This window comes from Acanthisitta chloris, unplaced genomic scaffold (assembly GCF_000695815.1).
Source record: "Acanthisitta chloris isolate BGI_N310 unplaced genomic scaffold, ASM69581v1 scaffold15362, whole genome shotgun sequence".
Lineage (NCBI taxonomy): Eukaryota > Metazoa > Chordata > Aves > Passeriformes > Acanthisittidae > Acanthisitta > Acanthisitta chloris.
The window spans coordinates 32296-54855 of NW_008660094.1; the positions used below are offsets into that span (position 1 = coordinate 32296).

The 22560-nt window shown below is 43.0% G+C and overlaps 1 protein-coding gene across 1 annotated transcript; it reads right to left on the minus strand.

The window, feature by feature from the left end:
- Nucleotides 1-867: 867 nt before the first annotated feature.
- TMEM57 (transmembrane protein 57) lies at nucleotides 868-22234 on the minus strand (the record flags this gene model as incomplete). The annotated part of the gene is made up of 10 exons (XM_009069695.1): nucleotides 868-1192; nucleotides 2405-2579; nucleotides 4944-5064; nucleotides 5753-5935; nucleotides 6118-6276; nucleotides 15226-15721; nucleotides 16204-16382; nucleotides 19082-19205; nucleotides 21207-21333; nucleotides 22093-22234. Coding segments are annotated over 10 exons (1909 nt in total), but the record flags the coding sequence as incomplete, so codon positions are not given.
- Nucleotides 22235-22560: the final 326 nt, after the last annotated feature.

Genomic DNA, 22560 nt, shown 5'->3' on the forward strand with positions numbered 1-22560 from the left:
TATTAGCCAGCTTTACAGTCTCTTGTGTACAGTACATTGCACAGCTCCACCTTCACAGAAACACTCCTGGATTCAGGTTGTGCCTTCCACGATGCAAGTTCTAATCAAGGCAAGTTACAGAACACTGCTGAGTTTCTCTCCAACTAAACAGAAGATGTAACCTTGGTTTATAATGAACATCCAAATTACCATGTACAATTTGCAGTAGACTCTGTAATGAGCTTGATATATAAGCTAGATGACAGTGAAGGGGGGGGAAAAATAGTTTAAACTATCAAGTTTCCTCTTGAAATGTCTTTTCCCAAGGCACTGTGAACGAGACTGTTAGCAATTCTCAATGACTAAAAACACCAATGGGAATATAAATATTTCACACAACAACCACCATCACATCATCATCTATTCTTTTACTCTGCCCCTTGAACAACACCCCTGAAATTTGTTTGGTCCTTGGAAGGGAAAAATCAAATCATCTTCTGCAACATCACGGGTTTGGAGTTCAGACATCTAGAAACCAAAGCTTTGGTGGATTGTTTAACCCTTTCCCTGGAAAAATTCAAGGTTTTCCCTCACTTTTTCTTGGATGAACCTGCAAATTCCATTTGATTCTTTCCAAAACAAAAGTCTGAGAAAGGGTTCAACATCAAGCAAAGCTCTGTGTGGGTTTTTGTTTTTTTCTTTTTTTTTTTTTTCAAGAGGAAACCATGCAAGAGTACATAAAAAGGCAAAATTGGCTACTTGAAAACCAAGAATTGTTTTTTTAATGCGTTGGCCAAGGAAAATAAATTGCAAAGTTCTGTGAGGTTCTCTAAAAATTTACAAGAAAAACTGATGGGCAGTTCTAAGTCAATCCAGATGTTCTTTTTATCCTGTTTTAAATGACAACAAATACAGTCTCACACAATACAATTTCATCTTGACTGCAAGAGACACTCCTGGGTGATGCCTTCAGCATGACAAAATTACTGGGCAAAAAAGAAAATTGGCATTCATTTCTTCAAGGGCTGATAAACAGAGGCATTGGGATCGAGTCCGGAAGGGCTGGTCTCCACAAATTTGGAAGAGTAATGTGGGGAAACAGGACTCAGAGTGCTGGTGGCTGCAGTGTATGTTATGCTGGGCATTACTGCCATAACTTCTGCAATCTTCTGTTTTAGGTCCTTGATTTCCTGATCTTTCTGAATGATTTGCCCTGAAAACAGCAAATAATAGCACTTAGAACCAGTAGAACTTTTCCCCCTCCACTGATTGAGCTGTTGATACTCAGTTCTGTCCTGACACCAGTACAAGCACAACCTGCATAGCTTCTGGTTTGTGGGGAGGAGCTGTGCTTAATTACCTCTAATTACTGTGTCACCTAACTAAACATACACTCCCATTACCAGCACTTAGAACCAGCAGAACTTCTCCCCCTCCACTGATTGAGCTGTTGATACTCAGTTCTGTCCTGACACCAGTACAAGCACAACCTGCATAGCTTCTGGTTTGTGGGGAGGAGCTGTGCTTAATTACCTCTAATTACTGTGTCACCTAACTAAACATACACTCCCATTACAACTGTGCATTGTTGGGACTCACAGCTCCACCAGGCCCTGAGATGATTTCTATGGCTCAACAGTTTTTTTGCACTTTTCCATCCCCATTTTCCAAGCTCCTCCCCAAAGCACAAGTTTTTCCTTATGAAATTAAATGCTACTTGTTTCTAGAACTGCCCCATTCCCACCACTCCTCTAACTTCCTCTGTGCACACTCACATCACTACAACAATTTAGGAAACAAGGGAAAGAAAAAACACTGACGAAACGAAACAAAACAATTTCTTCCTCTAATTAGATTTGCCTGCAATCAAACAAACTTCTGCAGGGAAATGAAACTGGTGCTAAATCCAAAGGTGATTTAATTTTGCTCCGTGGTTTGCACAGCTGCACCAAGGCTGAACTGGGCAGGGTTTGTGCTGGTTTCCTGCTCCCTCTGGTGGCTCCTACACCAGTGCCCACATCCCCTCTCACCTGGCTGAGGTTTGAGATAGGTTGGGTTGTCCCAATTTAGGTTTTTTTTACCTCAGGAGTCCTAAAATATTATTGTTAAGATTCAAGGACAGCAGATTAATACATTTAGCTATTTTTTTAGCTCTTAAAGAGCTCTCTTAGCCCTCTGGAAGATTTTCAGCTTTGTGGAATGGTTTATAAAGTGTAGAAAAGAACCATGAGTTAACCAAACACCCATCTGGGTGTTTCTGGTGGTCAGTCTGATAGCTTGGGGGAGTCAGGGCAGCTGCATGGCTTAGGCTTAGACTCCCAAAGCTGTCAGAGAGCCAAAATGCTGAGTGGGAGCCACATCCCACCCCTGACATTCCCATGGTTTCTCTCCATGCTCCATGTTGGGTGAACCTCTCCATTGTTACCTTGGGCAATCTCCAGCTGCCGTTTTGCATCTCCTAATGCAGAGAACAGATCCAGCTTGATCCTTGTCTCTGCACTCAGGCTGTTCTCTAAGTGCTGTGTTTTATCCTGCATGGCTGAAAGTGCTGACATTAACACCTCCGTATCCTTCTCGTTTTCCTTGTACTTCCGCAGTTCCTGCAGGAATAATTAGGACAAATGTTATCCTCATCCACTTTACACATGAGATAGGCTGAGAAGTCTTTTCTCTTCCCCCCCCCCAGCATGCCACTGGGCCTGGTATTAATGCTGTAAAATTAAAATGATGGTTAATTAAGGACACTGTAATATTACCTCCAGTAATTACACATGACCATCAGACAAGTGATTAAAGCCATAATGTATGAAGCCTAATTAGAGTGTGGTGAGCAAGGAGCATTGGCTCTGCTGCTCAACCCTCCATCATCCACAGCAAGACCCTCCACCCAAACATCCTCCTCAACCCTGCCAAGTGCCAGCTGAGCAGCCACACAGCACTCCCAGCTGATGTGGAGACACTTCCCCAGGCAAACTGCCTGGAATCACATTGGCATCAAGATTGGAAAAGACCTCCAAGATCATCAAGTCCAACTGCCAAACCCAGCAGCACCACCAGGTTCATCATGAAGGTGTGTCCCCAAGTGCCACATCCACATGTTTCTTCAACACTTCCAGGGATGGTGACTCCACACTGTCCTGGGCAACCTGTGCCAGGGCTGACAGCCCATCCAGTGGAGAAATTTCCCTAATATCCAACCTAAACCTCTCCAGGCACAACCTGAGGCTGTTTTCCCTTATCCTGTCACTTGTTCCCTGTGAGCAGAGCCCAATTCCCACCTGTCTCCAACCTCCTGTCAGGGAGTTGTAGAGAGCTTGAAGGTTCCTCCTGAGCCTCCTTTTCTCCAGGCTGAGTCCTCACAGTTCCCTCAGCCTCTCCTCATGGCACTTGTGTTCCAACCCTTTCATGGGAACTGATCTCTGGCTACACAGTTGAAAATGCCACTAAATAAGCATTTGAATCTATTTGAATTGGCTGATGAGAAGGATTTCTTTTCCTCAGAATCCTTCTCACATTGAACCTAACTGTGCTGCAAGCTCAGAAATTAAGGAAAGAGAAAAAAAAGGGAGCAAGTATCCTGCACACAAAGGACAGGCAACCTGTGATTGGGAAAAAAACCCATACTATACCCCAAAAATTTCTACACTTCTACATGAAGAAACAATAACACCCTGGGGAAATACTAATGCCTGTAACAAAAAGCTTCTCGTACAAGTTTGGAGATGCTAATAAAATTAAAAAGCTTGATTATAGCTGGTTTTAATTACTTGAAAGGAATGTTCATCCTCTCCACAGATAATCCACCCTTGTTTTCAAGGGTTTGGTAAACCCAGGAACAAAGCTGCATATGTTATTTGGAAACAAACCCATAATAACACCAGGTGGATTTTGAAGAGACATTATAAATACATATTCATGCAAATTGTCAGTTGACAGTCCAAGTACATCTTCAGGAACAGACATTTCAAAGGAATAAGGTCAACTGCAACTCACACATTGGAGCTCTTAAGCTGTAACATGCCAGACAACGTGTCTGCTACGTGTCTGCCAATCTTCCAACCCTTCCACCAAAAAATAAAGCCTGGCCAGTGCTTCAGACTGCACTAAGCAATATTTATGGCTCACAGGGAAACTGATATTGAGAGACTGGCAGCAAGCTCCTTGCATTAGGTGAGAAATGTTGAGGGGATTATGTTCTCAGACCACACAGACCATTCATAGAAATCATAGAATCAACCAGGCTGGAAAAGAGCTCCAAGATCATCAAGTCCAACCCTACTGTGGTTACCAGACCATGGCACTAAGTGCCACATCCAGTCTCAGCTTGAAAACCTCCAGGGATGGTGAATCCACCACCTCCCTGGGCAGCACATTCCAATGCCTGAGCACTCTCTCTGTAAAAAAGCTCTTCTTAATATCCAACCTACCCCTCCCCTGGCAGAGCTTGAGTCTGTGCCCTCTTGTCCTGGGAGAAGAGACCAACCCCCACCTGACTCCAACCTCCTGTCAGGGAGTTGCAGAGGGTGCTAAGGTCTCCCCTGAGCCTCCTCTTCTCCAGGCTGAACACCCCCAGGTCCCTCAGCCTCTGCTCATGGCACTTGTGCTCCAGTCCCTTCACCAGCCTCGTTGCTCTCCTCTGGACCTGCTCCAGCCCCTCAATGTCCCTCCTGAACTGAGGGGCCCAGAACTGAGTACAGGATTCAAGGTGAGACCTCAGTGCCAGGTCCAGGGGAAGAATCTACTGGGTTTGTGGAGAGAAATTCTAATTCAAACACCTGAATGGTGTGGAGCTGAGACTGTTAACCTTCCCCATACCCAGGCTCAGGTGCAAGACATGCACGACAGACATGTGAAGAGCACAACTCTTGAAGGTGCTGATTGCCTCTTATGCAGATCCAAGGATTTGGGAGGGCTGAAAGCTCTCCTTGTGATGCTGATCTAAGCCCCTGGAGCTTTCTCATTACCTGAACTTTCATTTCTAGCTCTCGTATCTGATCCTCTTTCAGCTTTATGTCAATTGTTAGCTTCTTGCACTCTGTCTCCAGCTCTCGGATGCGATTCCGTAAAGTTTCGGTACATTCTCCTCTGCAGAACACACATGAAAAGAGAAGGAGATGAAATAAGAATGAAGCTGTCATCCCTCAACTGTTTATAACATGAAAACTAATCTAAAAAATTGAAGGATGAAAAGAAGAAGTCAACTTTGTTCTTTTCCCTCATGGCAACAATGCACAAAGTTATACCTCAAACATTAGGAAATTCGGAATATTTATGAAATATATGAAGAAAAGCAGAAATAATTCTTTTTAGATATTTGGAGCATTGCAGATTAAAGTTATCCACACTTGTGCTGTGCTCCAGTCCACACACCTGTGTGACTACTGAAACCCACTGTGCAGAGCACTGGTAGCTATTGGTAACAGCACAAAACTCCCCAGATTTGGGATCAAGACAGGATTTTGGCCAATGTCACTGCAGAAATTCTTGATTCACAGGGGAAAGGTGATGCTCCTTTTTTCAAAGCAGACTGACCCATGCAGGGTACAACATCTGTCAGCACAACTGAGGTAATTCACAGATACTTCAGATAATTTAATGCAGAGAATTCAGAGTATGTTCATTTTTTACATCCATAAATGTAGTTTATGTAGGCACTCAGCCCAGTCCTCCCTCTGCCTTAGCACAAATAAACCTCTTAACACAACTAAAACTCAACTACATACTACTCCTTTGTGTAGAGAAGGGTGAAAATGCCTCCCCAAAGAACCAGTACCTTGTAGCAGCAGCAAATGCCACAGCACGCGCAGCAGTTGCTTCTTCCAACTTCTTTCTCTTCTTTTCTTCCATTAATTGTTTTTCTACAAAGGTTCTTGCCTCCTGCTCTGCCTTTAGCTTCTTCTCCAACTGGCTGATCATTTGTTTGTCTTTTTGTTTCATCTGTACAGCATTGTGCAATCTGGAAGACAAGAGGTAATGGGATTGCACTGAGGGTTTGACTCCCTTAAACCAAATCGCTGTCAACATTCCCCCGTGAGTCTTGGGGGACTTATAGACATGCAACTCAATTTTTGTTGACTTCACATAATATTTCCCCCTTCCCAGAGTAGCAAGTGACTCAGAGAGCTGTGTGGCACATACTTGTTCTGCAGCAGCTCATTCTCCTGCCGGAGCTGTCCGATCTCGGAGCGAATTCCACGCTCCGTGTTGGTCAGAGAGCTGATCTGACTGCGCAGCTCCTGCTCGATCTGCCTGCTCGCCTGCAGGTCAGCCTTTAGCTTTTTGATGTCTTGTTCCAACCTAAGGGACACAACGTTGAGAGACAAGTTCAACCTCATTTCCCAGAGACCCAAAGGTTCCAGCAGGTTCTAGAAGACCAAGCAGAGAAAACATCCCACCACTTTCCAACCCCCAAACCTTCATGGTGCAAACCGTCAGCGCTCGGAAATTATGTGTCTCTCTGCTAAATAATCATGGTTTATGTAACTAAACACATACAGCTCTTTGTGTAGCCACACACACTTCATAACCTCCCACAGGAGCTTGGTTTTCCTCCATACACTGTGAAGTTGTAAAACAAATCCCAGAGAATCACATTTTCCCTTGAGGTTCTAACCAAAGACAGATCCACACGGGAACAAATTTTGCTTTTCTCCACACACTGTGAGTTGCATTTAGTAGCTGTAGCAGAGCAATGGACCATACTGTTGAGTTCTCACCTAAACATGTTGGTATTTTTTTGCAGCACATGATGTGCCTGTTGAACAACGACTATGTGTTAAGTTATCCATAGTTCAGGAGTCAGTAAATTCAGCTTTAATTGCTCCTGAACAGAGACCATCTGCTACACACTGAAACTGCAGCATTAGAAAGTTTGTGGAGATTCATGCAATCCTATTAATTACAGCACTTTCAACAAAATCTGGTTAAATCACAGAATTCAGGGGGTGGAAGGGACCTTACAGATCATCCAGTCCCAACTCCCTGCCCTGGGCAGAGACACCTCCTCACTAGATCAGGTTGCTCAAGGCTCATCCAGTCTGGCCTTGAACACCACCAGGGTTGGGGCAGCCACAGCCTCCCTGGGCAACCTGGGCCAGTGTCTCACCACCCTTAGAGCAAAAACTTTCATCTCACATCCAAACTAGACTTTCCCCCCTTCAGTTTGAACCCATTACCCCTTGTCCTGTCACTGCAGTTCCTAACACAGAGTCCCTCTCCAGCTCCTTGTAGGCCCTTCAGAGATTGAAAAGTTGCTCTGAGGTCTCCACACAACCTTCTCTTCTCCAGGCTGAACAGCCCCAACTCCCTCAGCCTGTCCTCATAGGGGAGATGCTCCAGTGCTCTGATCAACTTTGTGGCCTCCTCTGGACTTGCTCCAACAGTTCCATGTCCTTCTTATGTTGAGGACACCAGAACTGTGTGCAGTATTCCAGGTGAGGTCTCACAAGAGAATCACCTCTTCCGACGTGCTGCCCACACTGCTGTGGATGCAGCCCAGGCCTGGGTTGGTTTCTGGGCTGAGCTCACACTGCAGCTCATGGTCTGGGACTTGGCCCAGGGTGTTTTGAGCACTGTGACACTATGGAAGGTAGTCAATAGCTAGTTACTTTCTGTTGGGGAAATGTTTTTCTACAACATACACGAATGCATTTCACTGATGTTAGCCAGGGTCTTAGCAAGTTTGCCTTGGTCTCTCAAGCTCCCTCTGGATGACACAAGTTCAAAAGAGAAGCACTTAGCTCACTCTCATTTCAAAATAAGGCAATGATTCTTAGAACAAAAAACACATCACAGGTGAATAATCAACTGTTTTTTAACTGTGTTACCTATTTAAAGCAAATATGCCTCACTCATTCACACATCATCCTCATTTGCTCTGTCAGTTATTGATCTGGAAGGTTTTAAATGTTCATAAAGAAGGTTTTATTTCCTAGGATTCCACACAGAATTAGTGGCAGCTGAACATTAAAACTTGAGAAGAACAGTCACAAAAGACAAAAAAATCTGCCCTTATTGACACTCAGTAGTGCAGATGAATGGTTATAGCTTTTTGCCTTCATAATGAAACACTTTTGGGCTTCAGTGCAGGAAAATCTCAGCCTAAAAGGCTACTGAGAGACAGAGCTGTATGAGGCATGAGAACATCCTGGGCAAATGAATCAAGAGGTTAAGTGTGGAACCATCAAAGTTATGGAAATTCATAAAAGTATGTCTGTAATAGGCTGAAACAGCACCAAAGAGGTTTGCTGGGTAAATTAACAGCAAGAAACAGCCTGGAAAGGAGTGTGGCTGGTCTGTAACACACTGCTCAATTGCTACTCCTGCACTAAGCTCCATTTCTAGCTCTACTTGAACTGCTCTCCTGGCAAGATGAATTCCTTTTTAGTATAACATAAACCATGGTCAAATGTACCCTTCAAAGGAGAGAAATAAAAAAATCACCTTATACTTAGTAGTCAAATAGTAATAGCACAAAGCAAATAGACATTTCAAATGGAAATCCACAAATCATTTCATCACCTCGTCCTGAGTTGTGTGAGGAAAAAAGAATTCGCAAACCTAACCCAATATTCATTGGAGCATGTAACCACAGCACACAACCCAGAATGGAAACCCATCAGCAGATGTGATGAGGTGACTATTGTCACAGTGCTCAGAGTATGAAGTGATGGACTGGACAGCTGTTGGGCAATGGTTGAAGAGTTCATCTTCCCATAACTCAGTGTTTTAGGAAGAGCAAAGTGTAATTAAGGAGAGGGAGAAGCTGGAGGAACCACGCACAGACTGTGGTGTGCCAACAGCTGCTTGGGTTTGACACAGGTTGTCATAAATAGGTGACAAAACAGTTGGCAGGACAAGGAATGCAATAAATCCCACTTTACATTGACAAGTCACCACAAATAATTTCAATAGACATGCCTACAATGAAGTGATAACTGAAAACAAGACAGCTCTAAATAGCCTTTTCCCTATACCTCACACTATGCCAAACTTGCTCAAATAAGCTATACCAGGAATTATTTTGGGTATTTAGTATTCCAGGAAAAGCAGCACTGATCAGATAAAGCCTGAATAAATCAGAGGTGCTGGCACTGCACAAGCTGAATTTGTGTTTTTGGCAGCAGAGCACTGACATGAGTTCAGACTCCTGAGACCATCTGGTTGGTGGCCTTCCTGCCACTTCCAGCAAGGGCTCTGTACCTGCTGTGCCCATGGGGCTCCAGACTGGGCTGGAAAGGAAGCTGAAGCCTGCACAAACTCCTGGGAGCAGACAGGATGCCAACTTTACAAACCAGAAGGAAAGAGATGAGGCCACAATCCACACAGCCAACAGTGTCCACCCAGAGCTGTGTCATTTAACGTAGAATCAGAGAATCAACCAGGTTGGAAAAGACCTCCAAGATCATCAAGTCCAACCCTCCCGTGGTTACTAGACCATGGCACTAAGTGCCACATCCAGTCTCACCTTGAAAACCTCCAGGGATGGTGAATCCACCATCTCCCTGGGCAGCACATTCCAATGCCTGATCACCCTCTCCCTAAAAAGTCTCTTCCTATTCAATCTAACCCTCCCCTGGCAGAGCTTGAGTCTGTGCCCTCTTGTCCTGGGAGAAGAGACCAACCCCCACCTGACTCCAACCTCCTGTCAGGGAGTTGCAGAGGGTGATAAGGTTTCCCCTGAGCCTCCTCTTCTCCAGGCTGAACACCTCCAGCTCCCTCAGCCTCTCCTCATGCCACTTGTGCTCCAGCCCCTTCACTTGTGAGAATCAGGAATGCTGCACATTCATGAGACACCAACTCAAAAGGAGAAGATAATTAATACAGAGAAAACTTATCTCTTTCAAGCCCATGCCAGATAAAACCATTGGAAATTGATCTATTGATGCCCTTGTTTAGCATTAGGTTTTAAAGTAAGGTTTTACCAGGTTTTAATGACTCCTTTTCATCATGCTGTAGGTTTTGCTACAGCTTTAAATACCAGAGCAGACGTTTGCTGCAAATTATAGAGCAAGTGAAAGCTCCTCACTACCTCAGATGAGTGAGGAAGATAATAATCCATCATAATGCAAGAACCAAATGTTTCCTAGATAGTTTCTCTCCCAGCCCTGCCACAATTAGATACAAAGAGAGACTCTTTGTTAGGAGCTGCAGTGATAGGACAAGGGGCAATGGGTTCAAACTGAAGAAGGGAAAGTCTAGGTTAGATGTAAGAAAAAAAGGTTTTTACTGTGAGGGTGGAGAGACACTGTCCCAGGTTGCCCAGGGAGGCTGTGGTTGCCCCATCCCTGGCAGTGTTCAAGGCCAGGTTGGCTAAAGCCTTGAGCATCCTGCTCTGGTGGGAGGTGTCCCTGCCCAGGGCAGGGGGTTGGGACTAGATGATCTTATAGATCATTCTAACCCTTAAATTCTCTATGATACAACTTCATTAAAGGAAAATAAAAGACACAGAGTTAGTTTCCTCTCAAACCACACGTACTTCTCACATTCTCTGCTCTGTAACCACATTCTGATCCACCTGATAAAGTTCACTCTAGCATCATCAGCCTAAAAATTTCATCCTGTGGCACAGCATGGCAAAGCTCTTCTGTCTACAAAGAGGTCACCACCAGCAGAGAGGCCACGTCTCATCCAAGGACATTAAAAACAGCCTTTGTTGCCCCTTTCCAAAATGAAATCACATCACCAAGGTAAAGCAATACAAAGCCACCAAAGAAAGCTGCACTGCTGCAAGCACAGACCACTGTGTGGAGCTTTCCCTCCTCCCCTCTGGAACAGTCTGCGCTGCTGTTACAATGATAAATGACCCAATAAAGCAGCATTTTTCAAATTACAGTTATTCTTACTACAATTTCATTTTCTGCTTAAGTCTCTTATTTCCAGGCTTATTGGAAAAGTTATTTACAAAGGAGGAGGGTGGTGGGGGGTGGTAAAGAAAACCTGAGTTCTAGAAGATGCTTTTCTCCACTGCTGCATGAACTACAAGTCATTCTGACACACAAACTGTTTGTAAAATGAGGCTTTAGGTGCAGATTATGAGGTTGTGCTGTTTATACAATCGAGGTCAATTCTGGGGGTTTGTCATTACTCTAAATGCAGATTTAAGCCATTTCCTTCCCTCAGCACTACCTCAGAGCATTCCTGATGTTTCTGATGAAGAGAATCAATCAGGAATCACCTCTGAGACTGTATTTTTCCAAATGCTTCACAGGGAAGATTGATGGAGCAACATAAAGACAACTCAATTCAGCTTAATGCTCCTAAGAATTGGTGTCTGGTGAGTAACACACCCTTGTTGCTCAGTGGATTCATTCAGTTCACTCCATCCCATCATCACCTGGCACTGGTACACGAATTAAATGCGATTGCTAGAAAAATTAAAATTTTACAGGCCCCAGAAGGCACTCAGATGCTTTTCAAAAGCTCCACTTCCCCCTTTGTTCTGTGCTGGCCCAATCTGCTGGCACAAGCATCCCCTGCAGTGAACCTACTGCTTTGAAGTAGCCAATGTGATCCTGCAGCATTGAGGTTCTCCTGCTGTAACTAATACGCTGTTACTAGCAGCTCCTCAGAGCATTTTTCATTACCAAAAAAGACAGTAATCCACAGAGAGAAAGCCAAGATACTTATTTTTTCCTCCTGCACAGCATTGATCTAAGCAGCTGGCATTTCAAAAGGTTATTCTGTTTAGGAACAGTCCAAGCACTCTGTTGACAGTGGCTTGAAAATGGGCTGCAAGAAGGATTGTCTCCCAGATTTCTCATTTACATTCCCATTTAATTTTGCTTTTCTCTTCTGTACTTGCCTTCATTCCTTTCCTACTGCAGGAAACCCTGACCATCACCCCCACTGCAGCTGACAGCAGAGAGCCTTCTGGTACATTAATGCCATTGCAGGCAGGGGGGATGAGGAAGAAGCAGAATTCACTCTTTGGCCATCAAAGATGCCATGAAAATGTACAATAATTAGCATCAAATGGCCATAAATTTACATTAAAACCTTCAAGTGTCTCTCTGCAGGTAACAACATTTTAGGAAAGCAAAATAAGATGTGGTAGATGAGCTCTTGGTGCACAATTATTTTTCTTAGTCCAATTGCCAGAAGATGTCATCGTTATCTCTGCGAATAATTAGTACACAAGACAGCTTGTTTCATCACCTCACGTGCCAAAGGCAAGACCTCTATGGGTACAGATAGCCTGGCCAAGCTGCACTGCCAGGTTTTGTGTGTGTGTGTGTGTGTTTTGGTGTAGGGTTTTTTGGAGGTTTTGTTTTTTGGAGGTTTTAAGGGTGCAAAAAAGCAGAGGCAGGTCATGGTTTTTGCTGTGTTAATATGCAACAGGCAAAATATAAATACTGCAGCAATTACAGCTTGGACTTGTTCCATACCTTGAGCCCCTGAGCCATGAACAAAACCTGTTTCACCTCAGAAATTACAGGGAAACAGTAAAAAGAAGTCGACTTGCTCTGCAGCTACTGTCAAACAAGTGAGTGCAGGAGGAGACCAGGCTGATCCCTCCACTGGATCCCTCCACTGGCCCAATTACCACAGCTTGGGATTTAAGCAGCTCAGATCACAGATATTCAATTATGAAGTGCTTGACAAACAAACAGCAGATCTCAGCAACCCTCAGGAGGAGATATTCATTTCAACTGTAGGAACAGGAAAACCCAAGAGATTACTTTGAAGGCTGATCAGCAGGGACAGAGCCCCTTGAATCCCTCAGCTCCAGCTATCAAGATGACAATAACACAACATAATAGTCACTGAAATACCCAGGGATGAGGGATCAGTAAGTTCCTCTCCAGAAAACCAAACATACAGGCACTTAGCTCCTACCAGACAAAACAAAAAAAAACTTAGCTTCCAATCAGAGCAACGCTGTATATACATAAAACTTAATTAGCAGAGCCTGTCAGAGATAAATGTCACACGGAGTATCTAAAAGTTAACAAGGCTGCAAGCCCATCTTGCTCCCCAAAACTCCAATCTTTCCTGTCTCCAATCTTTCCAGCAGCCATGAGGCATAGTTTACATTGAATACTGGTTAGTCAGGGAAGTCATTTGTGAACACAAAAGGAAAGCAGCTTGGTCCTGACATCCTGCTGCGAGTCTGCTGGCCATGAAGTTATAAAAAGCATCTTTATTTGGAAGCTGAGCAGATCTGATCTGAAAGTCAAGACAGAAATGCAGGACTTCACCCAGCCCTTTTCAGGGTACAGCATTGATGCAGACTAAAAGTTTAATAACAGGAATGAGTAATACTACTGGAAGTGGAAAAGATGATAAACAAGTGCCTTACACTCCAGGGATAGGATAACTGACAAGGCAAAAAAAAAATCCACAACAACAACCCAACATGAATTTTTAAATTTAAGTGCATTCCATCCCATCCAATTTGTCAGGTAAGTTTATGCTTCCATTGGTGTAGGAGTTACATACCCAATCTGGATAGAAACAAGATTTCATGAATTATTTCAGTCATCCCTGTTTGTAAGCAGCAACAGAGGCTGCTGCTGTTCTCAGCTCCTGGCTCTGCTGCTCAGGGAAGGCAGCGCACAATGAGCTACAAAGATTTGTAGCACAACAGCCACATCACACCCACGCAGCACAGAAACACTTGACAAACAAAAGACTGAAGTTGTTTAATTCACTTTCAGGGCAGAGCAAGGCTACGCTGCACAAAGGCACTGCCAGAGTATAGTAACTGTGTACTCTGTCCTTACCCAGGGAGCTAGAGGAATTCTCTAAGAATATGATCTAGTTTGTTGCATAGTCACTTCTGTGTTAGAAAACTCACTCTGGACAAGTAGTGACCATCTGGTCTAAGCTCACATCACAGCACAGAAAAATTTCCATGTGCAATTTAAAGCCTACAACAGAAGAGGTTTAAATCTCCTTCCTTTTCCTAGCTACATGGGATGAAATTCTTAGTCTGGCAGCTCATTCTTTACATCACTTCCCTTCTCTTTTCTCAGGGCTTTGGAATGATATTTTGAACTGCAGCAAAGCTGCACTGACCTGTTTTCTTCTGTGAGCAAACAAGCCATATAAAGAGTAGAAGGTGCTCAGATGAAAGAGGCAACAGACAAACCCAACAGTCCTGTATGTGAAAGCAGAGCCATCTGCATCCCATTAATCTTGGCTGAATTTGATTCACAGATTAGATTGATTAGCTGGTTTCTTATTTGCTTCATACAACTTCTCTACAGACATTAGGTATCAATTAGTCTGGATATGTAATTGGCAGTGGGTATGTCAATCAGTGGCAGAGTGATTATCAAAGGAGAAAATAATATTTTCATTGAAGTAATTGTATTCCCATAGCACAAATCCTCAGAGACTGAGCAGAGTCAAAAGTCCAATTATCAAAAGGTACCTGCAGGGAAAACAAACCTGATCTGCCAATTAAGTTGGCCCCTAAGGATCTGTTGGCCAAAGAGTGTTCAGCACATGAGAAAAGGAGTAAGAGACACATAAGCCAGGAAAGTGCATAATGGAGCAACAGTTTTGTTCTAGACATGTCTCCATCCCCACTGTGAACAGACATACTACATCTTTCTCACAAGTTGTTCTGGTAACATTTGACAACACTCCACGTGTCAGGACTGATGTGCTGAGCTGCACCTCATAACTGCAAATGTGAAGATGTGACTTTCTCCATGTTCATGCAGCTAAATAAAATCCCTGTGACCTGTACATACACCAATAATGCAGCAGGTACATGAGCAAGAGTCTGTAAGGAGTTACACCACGACTGACTCATTGCACTGCTGAATGGAGGAGGATTCACACAAAAGCCAAACATTTCAAAGGAAAACCAAACCAAAAACCTAAGACAAAACACCTGTTCAGGCCCCATCCAACCCCACTGAATTCCCTGGGGATGTAAAGGTCACTGCATGGAAGAGCTGCCAGGAACAGATGCACTGATTTTTCACATCTCTCCTGCCTTCTATCAAAGGACTGTCAGAGCTGTTTGGAGCCTCACAACACCCCTGTGAGGTAGGGAAGCATCAGACTCCGAGGTAGGAAGGCAACAATTTGCTCAAGGCTGTGTATCAAACAAAAATCAGGAGCAGAACCCAAAAGGCTCAGCTTCCAAGGATCTTACTCCATCACTAGACAACTCTGTCTTCTTGATGTGATCACAAGTCACATTTTCCTAAGACAGAACACAAGGAATGTGCCGTGCTGAGACCAAGGGAGGATAAAAGAGCTGTTACACAACGCTCAGATCAAACTTACCTTACCAGTGCATCTGGTTTGCTTAGCTGGTTATTAGGAATACAGTTTTCCATTAAGTCCTTGTGTGTGCTCGGGCTCTTGCTGGCACATTTCTGTTTTTTCTCATTTTTGGAGGATGAGGAGGGGATGCTCCCGTTGGTTGCACTGTGACTGCGTGGGGAGGAGTTCACAACTCCACTGACATTTTTGTAATTTTTGGATGAGGCAGTGCATGAGTCCTCTTTTAAGAGGTTTTCTGTACTTCCTACAAGATCATTATTTAATCTTTTACTATTGATATGGTTTTCCATATATTCAATTTCTTGTATTTTAGAGTCTACAGGTTGCAAAATATTGTTATTTATCCCAAGGTTGTGTTTCTTCGCATCCTTGTCCTTTTCTTTCCCTTTTTCTCTATATTCTAGCTCTGGCAACGTTGCAGATAATTTTTTATTGGCTGGAATGCCTCCATTGTGCTGCAGGAGTATTGAGGAATCCATGTCGGATAATCCTTTGGCTGCTGCAATACCAAAGTGAAAAAAAACAAACCCCATAAATACTTAGTTCATTAAATCAATCAATACCGTGACACAGAAAGAAAAATCATTATGGGCACATCAATCATTTCTGCAGAGAACAATTGTTATTGGGGCCTATCTAGAAAAGAAAATCTGAAGTCATGTGATATTTTAAGACTTTTTGCCTCATTACAGGCAGGAAACAGTAACCAAGGGATTTAATAATAAACACTAGTGCTTCATAGAACATTGACTAGATTGATGCAGTTGCTAATAAAGAGCTAAGCAGAGAGGACATAATTCCCTACTCCTGTCATATTAACCACTGCCAAAATTATTTCTGGCTCCTCTGTTTGCAAGTTCACTGCACTCTCATCAAAACAACACGGGCTAGAGAAGCTCTTCCTTCGCAGGTTTGCTGTTTGTTTTTGCTTTAAATAGCAGAAAATAGAAAACACAGTAAGTAATAAGTGGAACTTGCCTTCCTCTGCCTCCCTCTCTTGCCTTTGCAGCATCTGCTGCTCTGGGGGCAGTGCTTGCTGCAGGAGCTGCATGTAGAACTCATTCTCCTTCTGCACTTCTTTCTGCTTTCTTAAACGCATTTTGTAGCTGACGTAACTTTTAAAGCCAAAGCCCAAAGTCACAACAGGGTAGCCAATGCTAAGGGGGGAAAAAAAAAAAAAAGCAGCATTATTACTCTAACCCCAAAAGCACATGAATTAATTGTGGAGCTGTGACTATATCTGGATCACAACTTTTCACAGAAAATGATACATAAAATGGTTTGTGCTGTACTGCCACAGAGCTGCAGTTCAGATATGGAGGAACCTCTTTATTGAGATAAAATTACAGTTCATTACAGACAGCAATTAACTGTAGCATAGATTAAAGGATTACAATGCAATTGCACTAGGCATAGCAGGGACAGCCTTGAGACCAGCACCAGACTGGGAATTACACATCTTTTAAGGAAAGAACAGCCAAACACAGCAGAAACTCCCAAGTTTTATTCCTAAAGGGCCATGTAATGTGCAAGACAACAAACTGGGAGATGCAATAACAACATTCACCCACAACAGTGAAAGAAAAAACTGATTCTCAGCCCCTTCCACACTCAGAAATTAAGAACAGGTCCTTCTTCCACCACTCTTTAAAGCTGAGACAAAACAATGGTTCTCCAAAATCCCTCCTCTACCACAGGCCCCAAAACACCTTCTCACTGCTGCCCAGGCTGAGAAACAGGAGCTGGAGAAGCTGCTGGAACATACAACTTTGGGGCTACAACATTCCTGGGGGGACTGAGGCTGTGACCACCCACACTTGGCACAGCCAGAGGTGACCATGGAGGCAAAGCCTCAATAACCATCAGCCCTTGGAGCCCAAGTGCCATCACCACACCTGGCACAGCCAGAGGTGACCACGGAGGCAAAACCTCAATAATCACTAGATTCTGGAGAGGAGGCCACAACCAAAACATCTTTTGTGGGCAAGCAATGGCCTTTGGAGGTTCCTCATTGAGAGACTGACCTTGAAGCTGTAAGCAAAAGACATCTAATCTCTAAACTTAGTTCTTCTCCTTATCTCCCTGACAGATAAGTCATGAAGAATTTCACTTCCAGCCAGACTCAGCTGTTCCATTTGTTGATGAGGATGACAGGAGTGTAACAGAACTTTGCAATCAGTTTTTTGCATATCAGCTTCATCACAGAGAATTTAAAGTCTTTTTATTAGCTTGTGACAACTGCACCAGCCCAGAATGCTAACAAATCACAAGGAGTGTTTATTAACACAAGTGAGCAAACAGCCTTGCACAAAAATAAATACATCCCCGACAGGAATTTTAACAAAGCACTGTCAGAGTTGCATTTTAAGCACTGAAGGTGTCCTAGATCAGGGGAAAACTCAGATGACTCTTAACCATTCAAATCTTCTCATTCTTCGCTCAGTGCAAACTGTATTCCTGCCAGAATCATTTGCATGTGCATCTGACAAGGTCTCTGCCAATGGCTCTTTTGTAGTGCTGTGTAAAACCAGCTGTGGCTGCAGCTCCCAAACTCTGCCGACAACCCCAAATGTTTGCATCCAATTCAGCAGCAGAAAGACCTTTTTTCACAGCTCCTAAAGTGCTTTCGTAACCCATTAGAGACTTTAATTGGTGTTTAAGGGATTTATTGCACTATGTAGACAATATAAATTAAAATGACAGATGTCTAATTTGTTGGAGACTGTATCATAGGGAGCTGGACCAAATGATTCCAGAAAAAATAGGACACGTTTTAAATGTAGATCAATGAACACTAAAGCAAAAACTTGTGGAAAAAAAATGTGTTTCTTCTAGATAGAGATACTCTACAGTTAAGGCCTTTGCCTGAAGTCATAGAATCATAGGTTGGAAAAGACCGCCAAGATCGAGTCCAACCCTACCATGGTCACTAGCCCATGGCACTAAGTGCCACATCCAGTCTCAGCTGGAAAACCTCCAGGGATGGTGAATCCACCACCTCCCTGGGCAGCACATTCCAATGCCTGAGCACTCTCTCTGGAAAAAATCTCTTCCTAATATCCAACCTAAAACCTGCCCTGGCAGAGCTTGAGTCTGTGCCCTCTTGTCCTGGGAGAAGAGACCAACCCCCACCTGACTCCAACCTCCTGTCAGGGAGTTGCAGAGGGTGCTAAGGTCTCCCCTGAGCCTCCTCTTCTCCAGGCTGAACACCCCCAACTCCCTCAGCCTCTGCTCATGGCACTTGTGCTCCAGTCCCTTCCCCAGCCTCGTTGCTCTTCTCTGGACCTGCTCCAGCACCTCAATGTCCCTCCTGAGCTGAGGGGCCCAGAGCTGAGCACAGTAGTCACTCTCCTCATTCCCAAAGAGGAGGTGAAATAAGTAGTGTTTGTTTTTCAATTTTAATCATGATTTTCCACCTGAAGCTTATTCACTGCTTCTGGTGAGTTATTAAATCAGACACTCCTGAGAGCCCTTCTTGGGGAAAAAGAAGAGTGCCTTGCCACAGAAAAATAGAAGATTTCCATTATAACTTCATAAATTATCAGGGAAAACCATTTTTTTTTTGGTTATTTCTCCATCTATTCACTGTGTGAATACAAGATTTGTACACTGATGACAAGAACCTTCAAGAAATGCTTGGAACATCCACGCTACAAATTCCCTACAGCTTTGTATCCACACAGAGGTTGCACTTGATTCATGTTTACATAAATTCTCGTGGAACATTCCATGACAGATGTGTGAGGGGAAAACTGAACAGCCAAACCCTGAGCCAAAATAAAAAGCCCTGAATATTAATTTCCCTGGTGAGATAAAGGTTAATCAGGAGAGGAAAAAAAAAAAAAGAAGCACTTACCAATGTGCTGCAAATGGACGACAAAGGTCTACGTGGAAGTTTTTTAAATCTTTAAACCTAATGGCTGCTTCAATATAAACAAAAAGTATCCACAGTGATACTGTTGGTAGGCACACACCCCTCTCTGTGGGGACAAGAGAAAGAGAGAAACACCTTAGGAACATATTCTAAGCAGCAAATATTATGAAGTTGTTATTAAAACATTCCAAAAGTCAAGAGAAATTTTCAGACAGATGTATAGGGAAATTTAAGTTAGATTTTGTTCATAATAAAGTATCTAGGCCATCTTTATTTTAAACCAGCTGTAAACTTCAGTCTCCTTATCTTGTTTTATTACTTTTCGAAGGCATCAGTGAAAAATAACAGATGCACAGCTAATGAACTAGCTTGGCACAAGGAACACGAGTGGAAGAAACTGCACAGGATGAGGTAATGTTAGAGCTTATGATCTTTGAGTCAGAAGTGGTGAGCTTGGACTACTTTTTCTCTCCAAGTTAGGTATATCTTAGTAGCAGCAGTGAGCAAATCAGCTGAGAAAACAGTGAGTAAGCCCAGTGCTGGTTACTCCATATACAGTCATGCAGACACCAGTCTGCAACTCGAAACTCCATCAGGGAACATTTAGGACACTACTGATGCCCCATCCAACCTGGCCTGGAACACTCCCAGGGATGGAGCAGCCACAGCTTCTCTGGGCAACCTGTGCCAGAGCCTCAGCACCTCACAGGGAGGAATTTCTTCCCAATATCCAATCTAAACCTACTCTAATTGAGTTTGAAGCATTTCCCCTTGTCCTGTCACTCCATGTTCTTGTAAATCAACCAAGTTCTTGATTACTGTATGTGTTGGTTTGGAAATGAGTCTCCACTTTGACACTAAACAGAGCATCAGTTTGAGGCTCTGATATTATTTACTGTGGTCTCTACTTTGGTCTCCCTTGAATTGAGAAACCTCTGGGAGAAATTGTCAGCTTAAAAGGGACTCAGCACTTCAGTCAGGTACACATAGAATCAAAGCATGGTTTGGGTTGGAAGGGACCTAAAGATTCCACTTTAAAAAGTCATAATGTCAAAAAAAAAACCCCAGGAAAAATAAAGAGGAAGTTCCCATTGATTTCAATGAGTATTTAAGAAGAATAATTCTCAAAATTGCCATGAATGAAAATACTAAACAAGCTCAAGAGCTGCAGTTCAAACTGGCCCATCAGGATTTTCCTTCAGGGTTTCTAAGCATCAACCTTGAGAACAACTTCAGATAACGACTTCACATATTAATACAACTCTAAAAATAACTCCAGATTCTGTACGTATGTTAAATTGGGCAGCAACTGGTTCACAGCATCTTCCATTAGCTCCCACACTGCCATTATTAGCAATGACTAATTTGTCAGGAAGATGAGTGTGTTCACCAGTACACAGAGAAATGATCCACCCTACCCTGCACACCCTTGGCATCCGACAGCAAATCTAACACCAAAGATTAAAAAAGCCCCAAATCTCAAGAATTTGGGGAGTGAAAACTTACCTCTAAAATACAGAATTAAGTTTTATTGCTAAAGTGTTCTGATTGAGGGGAAAATCTCTATGCAATCCATGTATCAGTGCTCATGGAAACTAAACCACCTCCCCCAGTTCAATTTCTTTGTCCAAACCCAAGGGTTTACTAAAACCTCAAAGGGCAGAAAAGGGGGAGAATTCTCCCTGTATGTCTCAAACTGTCAAGGCAGTCGCTGTATTCCTGAAAAAAACTGAATCCAGCTGCCACAAGGATTTGACTAATACAAACCTCAACTCTAATACCCAAATGAACACACACTAATTGAGCAGTAGGAAGAAGGTGACACCATCTCACAAACTTTTCATGCATTTTCTGAGTTCCTACAGGAGTGTTTGAGGTCAGGAAAGCATTTTTTTAAGTGCTCTGGGATTCCTTTTTACACCTTTTCAGTTACTCATTACTGAAGATGCCCCCAGATAGGTATCAAGTGCAAATCAACTCAGGAATGAGAGCAAACCAACATTTTTTGATCTGTAACACAACTGTGATAAATGTGGTAACCAAAGGAGGTTTCTGGGTGTTACTAAAAGCTTACTAGGAAGGGGTAAAAAAAAGAGAAGTGACCTACCTGTGTGCCAAACATACTGTACCCAAACATAGGTGCTGGCAGCAAAGAACAGCCATTGGATTGGGATGAAGAGCAGACAGATTATATTGGATGTGAATGCTACACAAACAAAAAATACTGAAAAGGCCTAAAAGAGAGGAAGGGTGGGGGGAAAAGAAGAGTGTTTGAGTTTATTCTAGTAAATTTAACCAGTTTATTAATGGTGGCACAATGATTTCAACATTGAGACATTAGTGTTGCTTATAATCAAGGCAAGGAAATGGAGCAGTTTGGCCAATCAAAGTAGAAATGAAGCAATTAAGAGAGAACAAGCACAACGTGGAATCAGAGAATCATTAACTCGAGGATTTGTGCCCAGCCACTCTCTCAACCAGACTCCAGACAGCCACATTTATTCCTTATTATTTTGTTCAGAGACCTTAATTCCCACTGTTGATACGTAGTAGAATCATAGCTATATTCTCCTTCTGGGAAAAATACACCCACCCAACCCACCAGCAGTGCCACTTACTGTCTGGAAGAGTAGTAAATATCCAAACAGGGAGAAATGTCTGGTTTATTTTGAAGAAAACCCTGTTATATAGGGTTTTATATATGTGTGTGTATATATCTGTATTATCTCTCACTAATTCAAACCCAACTCAGGAATTTAAACAACATTTTCCTAAGGTGAAAACCTCCTAGCTAAGTATTTCACTTCCACTTGCCACAGCTAAAATGTGCAGTCAGAGAGAAAAGACTTGAGCCCAGGTCACCCAGTCCCTTGAAAATCCTTCCTCTTGTGAAGAGGCTCATCAGTGCCAGTAGGTTAGTTGGATAACAAGGAATATTCCCTGAGACTTTGCTGATTTCCCTGCAAAGGGGCAGTGATTTGTGCAGTACTTACCAAGCCCTGGTATCTGAAGGAATCGTAAACACTCCTGATGAAGAGCCAGAATGGCCACAGGTACTCAAATCTGAACTCCAGGACAAAATCTGCCAACAGTACTAGTGCCCACACCACCAGGAACTTCAGATACAGAAAAGTACTGAGAAGACAAAAGAAAAAGGGAATGTCAGGTCAGTATTTCCAATACAGACATGTCTTTTTTTTCTATTTTTTTATTAAAAGATCAGAAATAAAAAACATGGACAACTATATGGCAATTTCATCCAAAATTTCATAAACAAATAGTTTTCTTGCTACATTACAATCAGGCCTGATTTAATGGAGTTGATTATATTCAACTGCATTCATTTTTAAGGCAGGAAACAAACAGAAGGTTCACTGCTCCTACAAGATATTCAGCACCAAACTCCTTTTAGCTCTGCAGAGAATTTTCACAAAATGAACTCTTGCCAACAGGTAAGTTCT